This window comes from Octodon degus, unplaced genomic scaffold (assembly GCF_000260255.1).
Source record: "Octodon degus isolate 3935 unplaced genomic scaffold, OctDeg1.0 scaffold00010, whole genome shotgun sequence".
NCBI lineage: Eukaryota > Metazoa > Chordata > Mammalia > Rodentia > Octodontidae > Octodon > Octodon degus.
Window position 1 is genome coordinate 18010465 of NW_004524586.1, and position 12035 is coordinate 18022499.

Consider the following 12035-nt stretch of genomic DNA (forward strand, 5'->3'; position numbering starts at 1 on the left):
TAACAAAACAAAAACATTGAAAACATTTCATGAACTTCAAAAATGCATGGCTTGAAGATCAATTGCATAAAAAAATTACCAAATAATAAATTTAGAAGCGCTTAAAAAACAACAAAGAAAGCACCCCACAAATCCCTCTCTGCTTCTGCCTGTGACTGGGGCCCTGCAGCTTTGTCCTGTTCCAACACTGCAGCACCCTGTACCTGTGGGTCAGAAAAGCAGCCAGAACCATGGGTCAAACCATCAAGAAAGGAGGTACCACCCCTAAGGGGAAGGACATGGCTGTACTATATATACTGAAAAGTAAGGGTTCAGAGAGAAAGTTCAAAGAATTGGCATTAAGTTCAAGGTTCCTGTCATCATGACAAGTTTTTTTTCTAATTGACAGGGTACAAAAGGTTTTCACTGTGTCTGTCTACATCTTCACTACTGTCAGGATTTTCAGTCCAAGAGCTGAAGTTCACCAGTCAAACCTGGTGGTGGCTCCTGGGCCCACCTCCTATTTCTGGCTCCATCCAGTCCTTGGGGGTCTCCTGCCTGTCCTATGTGCTCCATTTTGCATGGGCCAGCTGGCAGTCCTGAACAGAAAAGCTTCTCTGGCTTACTGTAATTCATCTGCGCAGTCCTCTCCTTGGAAAGCAGTAAACTTACCCTGATAGTTCACTTAGGCTCTCAAGGCCAGACCGTGAAGTACACCTCCGAAAGCCACTGGTACTTTTATTTTTGCCATGTCCATTATATCTAGGATAGGCATTGTGTTCCTTTAACTAGTACACGATTATTACATTTAAAAACAAAACCAGACCCAATGCCACGTGGACAATGAAATTAACTGAGGACCACTGGGTATCATCAGTGATCAGGCCACCCGTAACACAGTTGTTCAAAAGGAACAGCTAAAATATAGCTACCTCCTGAAGCTTTCATTTGAATTTAAATTGCCAACTTACAAATACATGTAAAAAGTACTTTTTCCTGTGGAAAGTTTCATGTTCTTTCTTTGACAAGGAAAGGTAGAATTCATAGTTTCTTGGTTAAAGACAATCATCCTTTTGAGGGAAAGGCTATTCAGCTAAGAAAGACTGGGAGATAAGATCAGTCACTCTTGTATCCTGAACTTCCATCAAGTTAGACAAAACTTTAAATATTCAGCGACTAACCTTTGCCAAGGATGCACATTTGTCCCAAAGACAGGACACGCCAAATAAACAAAGAATTGGATAAATGGTAAGAGAATTCCGCCAAGCTAACGTAGGTGGTGCCAACTCATTCCAAGTGCCATGAAGACACTTGAAAATCTCTAAGAAAGCAGTTGAAAATCCATTTATCGCAGATTCCTACAGTGAGGTGGGGCTGGTGAGGAAGGGGCTGCTGGTCAATAAGGAGGACCTGTAGGGTGACACGATGGCCCTCTGGGCAGGACTGAAGGGAGTCCCTGGGATCACTCCCTGCCATCAGGCCTGTGCAGGCAGGCTGGCCACAGTGGTGTCAGGTACAGCACTCCACACTGTCTTCTGAACATGAGAGTCAGTAATTTACATGGTATACTGTCTTTGTTGAAACTGAGGACATTAATTATGAAGGTCAAATATAGTCTTTCCTCTGCAGACTTTGAAAACTGGTCATGTATACATATGCAACTGGACATGGCCCACAGAGCAGCACAAGTAGCTGTCATGTTCACTTAGTGGACAGCAGAAGTTTATTTTTAATGTATAAGCTTTGTAAAAGTTATTGATTGAACTGAGTCCAAATGCTGACTCAATATGAAGAATGAAAAATACAAAAATATTTTCCCCAAATCAGAACTTGACAATCAGCACACACAAAAATATTTTAAATAAATGCTTTATTCAAAATAGCTTTCTTATCTTATTCACAGTTTCAAGTTAAAAATGAAAAAAAAAATGGGGTAGTACCTATCCTTACTCAACTATTTATATATGAAGTTGAAGAAAAGCAACTCCCTTTAGAACATGCATTTAGAACAGTCTACACCATGGCCAGTTTTTAAAATATCTTGCAGTGAATCTTAAAAGGGTACACTTTTCTGTGCAATTTAGAATAAAACATTATAGACATATAGGAAGTTTCTAAAACCTATTTGAACCTATAAAATCATTTGGATAACAGTTCCCTTGACCAAAGGAACAGTTCACTTAAAATACTTGTATCTTAAATATATGTAGCTTAACATACTTCAAAAATATTTAAGGTGTAATTGCATCACACAATGTCTAGTGAGGTAACTCATACTTCTCAAAGAACAAATTCTGGAAGCTTCTGGGTTGACTCTGCTTTTGGAACTTCAAATGGAGAAGCCAGAGAACCCTACCACATACTCTGTCTACAGTAGGAAGAACGGCATGTTTCCACTGTCCTCCCTGCCAGATGGGTATTTCCTTACATTTAATGAAACAGCACCAAATGGACAAAGCAGCTCCCATGTTCAGAAGGCACTGACAGCATGCTGGGTGACACGGCTCTGGGCGTGGTCACTGGACGGGGACAGAGTCACCACTCATGGGACTGCCGCCATGGGCGAGCTGCTCCAGTAGATGGATGATGATGTCGATTCTTTCCAAAAGACTTGCACCTTTGTTCGCAGTTGCTCTCAAAAGCTGAGAGTAGATCTGCTTATTAGTTCTGAAGACCACATCCTCATCAATGCTACTGCTGGGGTGAAAAAGAAAACATGAAGGCAACAGTGGAAAGGGACCCGAAACAAACAGTACGAGGCCAAGGGTCACACTGTACAGAGCACCACATTCCACTACTGGCACTCGTGCCTATCTTTTTATAGCTACTGTTTTGGGGCCTGTTTTTAGACATGTCAAATACAAATTAAAACTAGTACATTCATTCAACTTCTTATAAATATCTGAAAGCCTACTGTGCACAGGGAGCTGCTCTGGGCAGTGAACCAAAGCAAAAAAAGATCCCTGCTTCCTGCTAAGGGTAGAGTGGGGAGCACCAGCAGACAACATACAATGAACAATCAAGGGAGCACCAGGTGGTACTTGCCACAACTGAGAGACGAGAGACAGTGGAGCTGAGACAAGGTAGAAGGGAAGTGGAGCAAACCTCTGTAAGCCTAGCCTAGCCTACCGACCCTGGAACAGTGTAGACCTCACATCAAAAGTAGCTACAGGGCGCCAGCTCGAGCCCCGGCCCCCCCAGAGCTGCCTACAGCTCCCACCCCCACCACTAGAGCCTCCTGGTGTCTCTTCACTCTACACTCAGCAGCTCCAACTGCTGGCCCAAGAAAGTCACACAGTGAGAGTATTGTTACGCCACTCCCTTTGCTTACTCTCATAGTTTGTTCTGAAAATTTTGTACCTTCTCGTGGTAGATCAACTGATTACACCATCTCTCTCTCTCCCTCCCTGAATATCTAAACTGTGGGCCAGATTTCCCATTAGATACACATTCAGGAGAGCTAGTCTCCACAACAGGGTCCCAGGGACTACATCACACAAACAGGATTTCTACCTCTTGGTAGCCAATGCCCTGTCTACAAGCTGAATATGTAGTTGGCCCCACAGAGATGATTTTCACCTTCAACAAGTCAAGAAGGAAAACCTCTTGAAATTCTGCATTTTCCATATACAAGAAAGAACACAACCTATTTTTCTTTATAATGTCTATAGAGATTATAAAAAGTCTCTTTATAGGTAAGATGCTAGGAAAGAAGTTTCCACAAGTAATCATGTAATTTACCATGTTTTCTTTCTAGTTGAAGATAGCAGTTTAATGGACTGAAGGAGAAGAAATGAGAGTCGAGATTCAAATATACTGAGGAGCTTGATCACTTCTTCTTGGTTAAGACTGGAAGAATCAGTAGCTGGACTGGCTTCACTACCCTTAGGCTAAAAATGACAAAGTCTTACTTCATTTAAGGAATAACAGTGCAGTTTCACTAATTCAATCAAATGTAAACCAAGACAAATTAACCCAAAGCACAAGAGATCACTTTGACAGCCTGAAACACAACAAATGTGTCCCACACCTAAGAAGCACTTAAATAAAGAGAAAAAGAAAGGAATCCCAAGCGACAGTCTCCTCCCTTTCCAACACTGGTCCCTGCAGGGCACCATGGAACTGGGTCTACCCAGGAGCTGACTACCAAGGATGGGAAGGCAATGGGTGGATGGATAGGGACCAAAGAGTGTCTACAGCAGCCGAAGGCAGCACGAATGCTGGTATGCCCAGACACAGAAAGTGCCTTCAGTGGAGTCTGCTTAATCCCATTCACCATTCAACTGCTCCCCAACAGGTTAGTGGAGACTATGGAGAAGATGGTGATTCTGTCTTTGACTAAAAAAAAAAACTCTCTCACAAATAGAGAGGGTTTATAACCTGGTAACTAGTGCCTTAGCTAACTATGATTTATGGGTCTCCTTAAGCCATAATCTTAAAATCTTTTAGAAGATATACTTGCAAATTAAATGAAGCAGTTTAGTCTTTTTTACCACACCAGAGTAACAGCTACAGTTTTTCCTGTAAGGGTTCATGGACTGGGGCCTCGTTTTAGCTGATGGAAGCTGTAACAGGCAGGCTTCATGAGAAGAACTGGTGGAGGGGCCTCAACCCAGTGAATGGGTTAACACTGTCCCTCATGAGGCCAGGTCTCCTGTGACTCGATCAGGCAAGAATGAGTAGGCATAAGGGGAGGTTAGCTCATGTCTTGGCCCACTTTACTAGTGTCAGGATTTTTTTCTGCTTCACCACCTTGGGACAGCCAGGGGTCCTCACAGAACAATGGTGCCATGCTATTTGGACCCTTCAGCCACAAAAATTATGAACGCAATAAATATCTCCCCTTCATAAGTTACCCAGCAGCTTCAGTGTTTTGCCACTGTAACAAAATTGGTGGCGGTATTAATGGGATATTATGCATCTACACACACAAATACACATTTTATGAACACATACTATGTGCTCACTATATGTAGCCATCGTTTGGTATAAGGCACATAAAACTCTAAAGAAATGATTTTCTTCATTTACCTGAAATGCAACCTTACTCCTCTGGTCTGAGTCCTTCATAAGCTGGTCCTTCATAAGCTCCTTCCTGATGAGCTGAAACGCATGCTCACTTCTCACCATGATATCAAGAGCCCCCGATAGTGTTTTTAACTTTCCAACATTGCTATTCTGACCTAAGGCAGGAAGCACAAATGGTCATCCATTTAGCTACACAGCTAGAAATCCATCTGATGGTAAGAGAAAATTCTGATCTGTTGGTTTATGTTTTGAGACAGAGTCTCAGTATTTCAGGCTGGCCTTGAACCTACTATGTAGTCTAAACTAGTCTTGAACTAGCAATCCTCCTGCTGCAGCCTCCTCAGTGCTGGGATTACAGGCGTGCACCACCATGTGCACCTGAAAATACTGATGTTCACATAGTGTCGCAGACACTTAGGAGAATCCCAACAAATCTTCTAAATCCCCCTTCTGTTCACTAATTTTCCTTTGAGGGAAAAAAAGAATAAAGCCAAACACAGTGATAAATCAAAACTGCTTCTGTCTCCTGATTTGGTTTTGTCAGGGTGAGAAGATAACCTTCTTGGAACAGAGACCAGAGGCAGAAACAACAGCTGAGGAGGCCCAGAGAGGGCTCTGTGGTTCAAAGGCCACTGCACCATGTGTCAGCTGTGTGAGCCTGGTCGAGTCACTTAGCACTCAGTGCGTGCTGAGCACTGCAGAATCTGTCCGAAGGCACCATCAGACCAGAAGAGTAAGGCTGCATTTCACTCCAGAGCTTTCCGAGTGCAGCTAACTATGGTGCATCTGTGCTGCTGCTTGCTCTCCTTGAGCTCAGTCAATGTGCATGTAGTGATGCAGGGCAGAACACTAATCTTTTGGAAGAGAGGCCTGCTTTGTGTCTCACTCCACCAGGTGAGGGCTAAGCCTGGAAGGCCCTGCCTGCTTAGCGTCTTTATTTACTGGGGGTTGGGGATGGAGGAAGGGGCTATACTGAAGACCAGAACAAAGCGATGTATGTTGGGGACTTTGGTTCACAGTCCTGCAGAGGACCGGCAGCCGAGCCAGCCACACAGCAGTCACTCATGTCTATGTGAAAAAATCCCAGACCAAACTGTGGGTCGCAAGGCCAGAGTGAGCTCTGGTTGGGGTCAGTGTGGTACTGTTTGTTACCCATTACTGCTGGCGAAAGGCGGGTACAGCACTGTCTGTAACTCGGTGGGAAAAAACTGCTGGAAGCGCCCTGCTTCGCACTATAGGCAGTTGCAACCAAGGGGAGAGCAGCTCTCTGTGCCTTCTGAGCCGCCCTACTGAATGAGCCTGTGGTGTCCTGGGTACCCTTAAAGTTGGAGCTGATGCCAGTGAAAGTAGGTTTGGAGACTCCCCATTCTGGAAGAAAGGAGTAACTGCTGTTTTGTCCTTCACAGCATAATCCCAGACTTAAAACCAATGTATTGTCTTTCTTTTTTTTTTTTTTTTTTTTTTTTTTTTTTTTTTTTTTTTTTTTTTTTTTTTTTTTTTTTTTTTTTTGGTTTTTGTGGCTAGCTCAGCCCACCAGGGGGCAGGGCTGGCTGGCATGTGGTGCTGGGGGATTGAACCGCGGTCCCTCTGCTTTGCTTGGCTTAGCTTGTTCTAAGTAAGTGCTTTAGACCACTGAGTCATCTCACCAGCCCAATGTATTGTCTTTCTAAATCAGTGAATTTGTAATCTGGAAGATGAGACTGTGACTATGTGTGGAAATATTATTGAGGCATGGAGCAGATCACAGAGACACTGAGAAGAGTGAGTCATAGGATGGGTAAAAAAAGATACAAAGTCATTACAAGCTAGAGCACTTGGGGTCTTGCGGGAGAGCTCAGTTGTTTACAGTGCCACTTGGGCCAAGCTAGAGCACTTACTTACCTGGCTTACCAACTCCACAAGCCTAGCTAATAAGAGTTCTTTTAATACTCACGTTATTTGCCTAAGATATACATACTACTCAAACATTTTTAAAAGTGAATTTACTACACTTGTGATCTTAGCAAATTTGTACCCAGTGTCCCAAATGAGTGCGCAAGGAACGTGGCACCACGCCACCTTCCTGGTTCCCTCCTCCAGGCCTACATGAGTACTTCAGATTTCAGAAGTTTCAGATGTAAGAATATTAGCAAGGATGTCCTGGGCTGAGCTTCCCTATTCAAAAATGAGATATCTGAAATATATCAGCATCTGAAACTTTACTGAAAAAAATATTTAAATACTATTCACAAGAAAAAGATTTAAATGAAGCCAAATACATTGCTGCACTATAAGTATTTGTTCCAAAAGAGATACTTCACAAACCATCTCTGGAAGAAAGGGGCAGTCTAAGGACAAGAGGGAGCGAGTGCAGAGAAAACACAAAGGGTTAGCATCAGCTTAGTCCCTGGAATGGAAAGGACAAGGGAGGACACTCCAGCTTCCTTAGCACTCTCCTCCCTGAAAACTTTTCTCCAGCTTTCTCAGGTACTACGCGGTGTCCATTCAAGGACCGCAGCCCAAAACTGTTCAGGTGTCACTTCCAGGCTTAAGGGAGCCGGTGAGGACCACTCCTCTTTTCCTGCTTCCTCTATGTCATTTTGCACGTTGAAACTGGATTCTCTAAGTTACAAAAAAGTACTTCAGTCTCCAGTTGCACACCCATCCACAACTACAGGCAAACTGAGAGGGAGACGGGACTATTCCCATCCAGGGGCAATGCACAGGCCTGCCCCCTCTAAGACAATTGGACACTAAACCAATGCAGACAGATCAGAGAAGTGGGAGGTCAGACTTACTGGTCATCTGAAACTCTGCCAATGCCACTCTTTCTAATTGTACTCTCAAGAGTTCACAGGGAGCGTCTTTGAGAAGCTGAAAAAGCTTTACAGCTTTGTTATAGTGAAGATCAGCTAGCAACCAGTGCTGTTTCCTAAGACATTCATCATCAACCTAGAGTAAAAATAAATTAAAAAATAGAAGTTGTAGTTTGTTTTGTTTTGTTTTGTTTTTGCGGAACCAGGGATTGACCTCAGGCCCTTGCGCTTTCCAGGGAAGCGCTTATTCTACGGAGCCATCTCCCTGGCCCCTGTTTTGTTTTTATAACAAGAATCCAATTCAGAACCTTGTGCTTCCCTGGAAGGCACTGTACCATGTAACTATATCCCTGGCTAAAATTAAAAAATAAATCTCAAGAGTAGGGTTCATACCAACTATTTAATCAAACCTTCCGATTGAATCACCAAACACTTTTTAAACTTTCTTCCTGCAGTTTTCTTCTGTAGCCCTTGCACATGGTTTTTACCCATTTCCATTAATTTTGGTCTCTGATGTAAGGGAGGATGCCTCATCTATCCTTCCATGTGCAGATATCCACCTGTCCCAGTACCAACGGCTAAAAAAATTAATCTTCCTCCTCTGTTTATAATCTTCAGTTCCTATGACTTTCTGTTGGATCGGTCTCCTTTGTTTGAAGACCTACTACAGCTCAGCAGAAAGAAATCCTTTCCAGATAAAGCTGTGTCCCAAAGGAAAATAATCTTGGAATAAGGGCAACCTAGACATGAGCAAACTCAAACAACTGTACAGTAAGTTGTCTCAGTATTGAGAAAGGAAGAAAAGCTACAAAATGAACCAGAAAATTATCACTGAGAAAACTAATGGACACACATCTCCAGCACAAGCTAAGCAGCCTCTCTGACACCTTCATCTAGGCCTCAGTCTCTAGAGATACATGCAGTGGGGCACCAGGACTCATGGGCAGCTCTTGTAAGAGTCCCAGGTCATGCAGCGTCATGTATAGTAGACCTAGATTCTTCTAGAGCCTAACAGTGTTACTCAGCCCCAAAGTTCAATAACCACAAGACAGGTAAAAAAATTATGAAAGAGTCATTTACTGAGTACTATTAAGGTGTGAGAGCATCAATATGGATAAATGACAGTAACATGATGTGAACAACCAGCAGGACACAGAAGGATGCACATGTATGATGTGCTCCATGAAGTTCATAGTACAATGAACATGACAGCACCAGAGTGTGAAGGACAAAAAGATGTGGAGAAAGCTCAGGACAGCCTTAATCCAGTGGGTATGTAGGGCAACTCCTAGAGGGACACCAGAGGGACTTCAGGGCAATTGGCCATCGCATAACTTCTAGGCCAGGTGTAAGGGCTTACCCTGTCATTCTTTAAACCATACACAAAGTCCACCTATGTTTTCTGCATGCATGTATATGTATGCTCTATTTCCTAATAGAAGATAAGAGATTGGTACTTTAAAACTTAAAAAAATTACTCTAACATCTAACTAACCACATTTACAACATTCTGTAATACATTCAGGCAAATGTGTAACTTTCGATGTGCCGGCCCCACCCCAGGGGTGTACTGAGACGGCAGTTGAGACAGGGCATGGTAGCACGCGCCTGTAATCCCAGCTCTTGGGGGGCTGTTAACAGGCAGATCACAATGAGTCTGATCTAGTAGTGAGACCCTGAACATCCTGTAGACCCTTCCCTAAAATACAAAAAAAAAGTGTAACTTTTGAACTAAGGCCCCATCAACTGTAATAGACCCAATCACATGGCACAGCTGAGAGGGAAAGCACATAGGAGACATATTTTGCAGGAAGTAGCTAACTACATTCATGGCACTTACAGCATAGACGAGACTGTTCAGAAAGCACTCACCATATTCTAAGTGGACTTGGCACGGGACTGACTCAGAGCACCATACCTGATTCCTCAGACAACTGTGGTACATGGAAGCCAGCCTGTGATGGATGGTTGCAGCTCGATATTGACAAAGAGGCTGCCGAGGAGACACTAAGTCAACATCGCAGTATTTCAAAGACTTCATCATGGCTTCTCTGACTTCCTTTTCAATCTGTATATTATTTTTTTTCCAAAGGGGTGAAAAAAATAAGAAGCTGTATGATCACACTATAACACAAGAACATTCACATTTAAATAGTGTTTGTCAAGGAAAAGATGACAACAGATACTCAAAATTCATTTAAAAAACTAAAGAAGGTCGGGGACTTAGGTTATAATCAAGCAAACCTTACTACCTGCTCCTGAGCTTTTCTGGATAATGGAGCATAATCTTGTTGTAGTGTTGCCATAGTAAAGTAAGTAGTGGACAATTCCCAGTTCACAGAATCCCACACAGCTGGATGTATGTCTCGTGTTCGCAGTGACCTCAGAGCTTTCAAATAGTAATCAACAGCCTGTGAAGTAGGAAAATACATTGAAAGTACATTAAAAGGAATAATTGTATAAGACCATCCAGATATCAATTTAATTTGGGGAGTCTAGAAAAGAAGAAGCATCATGAAGAAAAAGGACAATATTTTAAGTTATTTAAAGTGGACTGGGGGCTGGGGAGATGGCTCAGTGGTCTAGAGCACCTACTTGGAACAAGCTTAGCAAAACACAGGGACCGTGGTTCAATCCCCCAGCACCACATGCCAGCCAGCCCCGCCCCCTGGTGGACTGAGCTGGCCCCACACACACACAAATAAATAATTAATTAATTAAAAAAATAAAGTGGACTGAATGCCATAGCCACTGTTGAACGTACAATGAGCCAGTTCTGGCTGCTTTATGACTAAGGCTAATGCCTGAGGCAGTTTCCTGGTTTGTTTGTTTTTGAATGAATGAAAATTACAGATTATATTAACAGGTAAGTTAGTAACCTGAAAATAATTTGAGAACCATTTTACTTAAAATACTACCCCTCCTATCACCCTTTGTCACACCCATTGACAAATGCCACTATACTTTAACAAAAATCACACTGAAATCCATCACTCAGTAATATTCCTACATTTCTGGTATTCATTTATTTAATTTTTTCTTGTGCATATGTAAGTGTTAAAAAGAAAAACAAGGTCACTCTTACTTTAAAATTTACTATAAGGTGAACATTCTCTAATAATGTAATTTTAAGCCAGGCCTGTGGTACATAACTGTACTCCCAGCACTTGGGAGACTGAGCCAGGAGGAGTGCCACCAGTTCAACAGCAGCTTGAGCTACACAGCAAGAACCTATCTCAAAGAACAACAAAATTCATTTAGCTTCAATATACTCAAATATGATTTTTTTTTTCCAGAATCAGGGATTGAACTCAGACCCTTGCACTTGCCAAGCAAGCACTTATTCTACTGAGCCATCTCCCCAGCTCCCTCAAACATGTTAAGTATCCATTTACCATACTCTCTCCAACACTGGGGTTGACAAAAAATTTAGCATTCTACCAAATTAAAGAAACTCAACTTTTAAGTCTCATCTAAAATGAATTGATGCAAGCAGGTGCAGGGGCCAGGAGTTCAAACCCTGGGCCTGCAGTGCCAGCCCCGCCCCCAGGGTGTGCCGAGATGGCAACTGAGACTGGGCGTGGTGGCGTGTGCCTGTAATCCCAGCTCTTGGGAGCCTATAAACAGGTGGATCGTATGAGTCCTATTTAGTAGTGAGACCCTGAACACCCTGTAGACTCTTCCCTAAAATATAAAAATAAATAAATAAAATGAATTGAGAGTTTCCTCTTCCATATTAGTCAATTACTTTCTTTTAAAGAAAAAAAAAAAGTATGAATTTTTTTCTTTTCTTTTTTGGTTTCTTTGAGACAGTATCTTGCTACGTAGCCTAGGCCGGCCTCGCATTCACAGTGACCCTTCAACCTCCGCCTCCTGAGTGCACACACTATCATTGTGCAGTCACCATGCCAGGCACATCTATGAGTTTTTGTTAATCAAGGTTATTTGTTCGTTATTCTGTTGGAATGGTTTAATTTCCGTGATTCGTAATTGTTCTCTACATGAAAGAGTATGTTAACCTCTGCTTTATGATGTCTGTCCTGAGCACTTCCCTCAGATGGTGGCATGCGTCCTGTTTTACTCTACCGTACATTCCTGCACAGCTCAAGCCTGCTCATCTTTTATCCCTCCTTTCTGCTGGGAACCCTGCACCCCACCTGCCAGCAAGGTCTCTTTTCTTTGGGTGCTTTTACATTCACACTTTCTCCCATTAATTTTTAACCAACTAGACAG

General features: G+C 42.7%; 1 protein-coding gene across 1 annotated transcript in view; it reads right to left on the reverse strand.

Moving 5' to 3' along the window:
- Positions 1–2415: 2415 nt before the first annotated feature.
- LOC101565432 (erythroid differentiation-related factor 1) overlaps positions 2416–12035 on the reverse strand; it is a 44165-nt gene continuing 34545 nt past the window's right edge. The window contains exons 15-20 of the mRNA XM_023709049.1: positions 10055–10213; positions 9721–9870; positions 7785–7938; positions 5023–5162; positions 3721–3869; positions 2416–2676 (exon numbers count right to left, since the gene is read on the reverse strand). Coding sequence (XP_023564817.1) covers positions 2496–2676; positions 3721–3869; positions 5023–5162; positions 7785–7938; positions 9721–9870; positions 10055–10213 — 933 coding nt within the window. The 3' untranslated portion in view covers positions 2416–2495. The remainder of the gene's footprint in view (positions 2677–3720; positions 3870–5022; positions 5163–7784; positions 7939–9720; positions 9871–10054; positions 10214–12035) is intronic.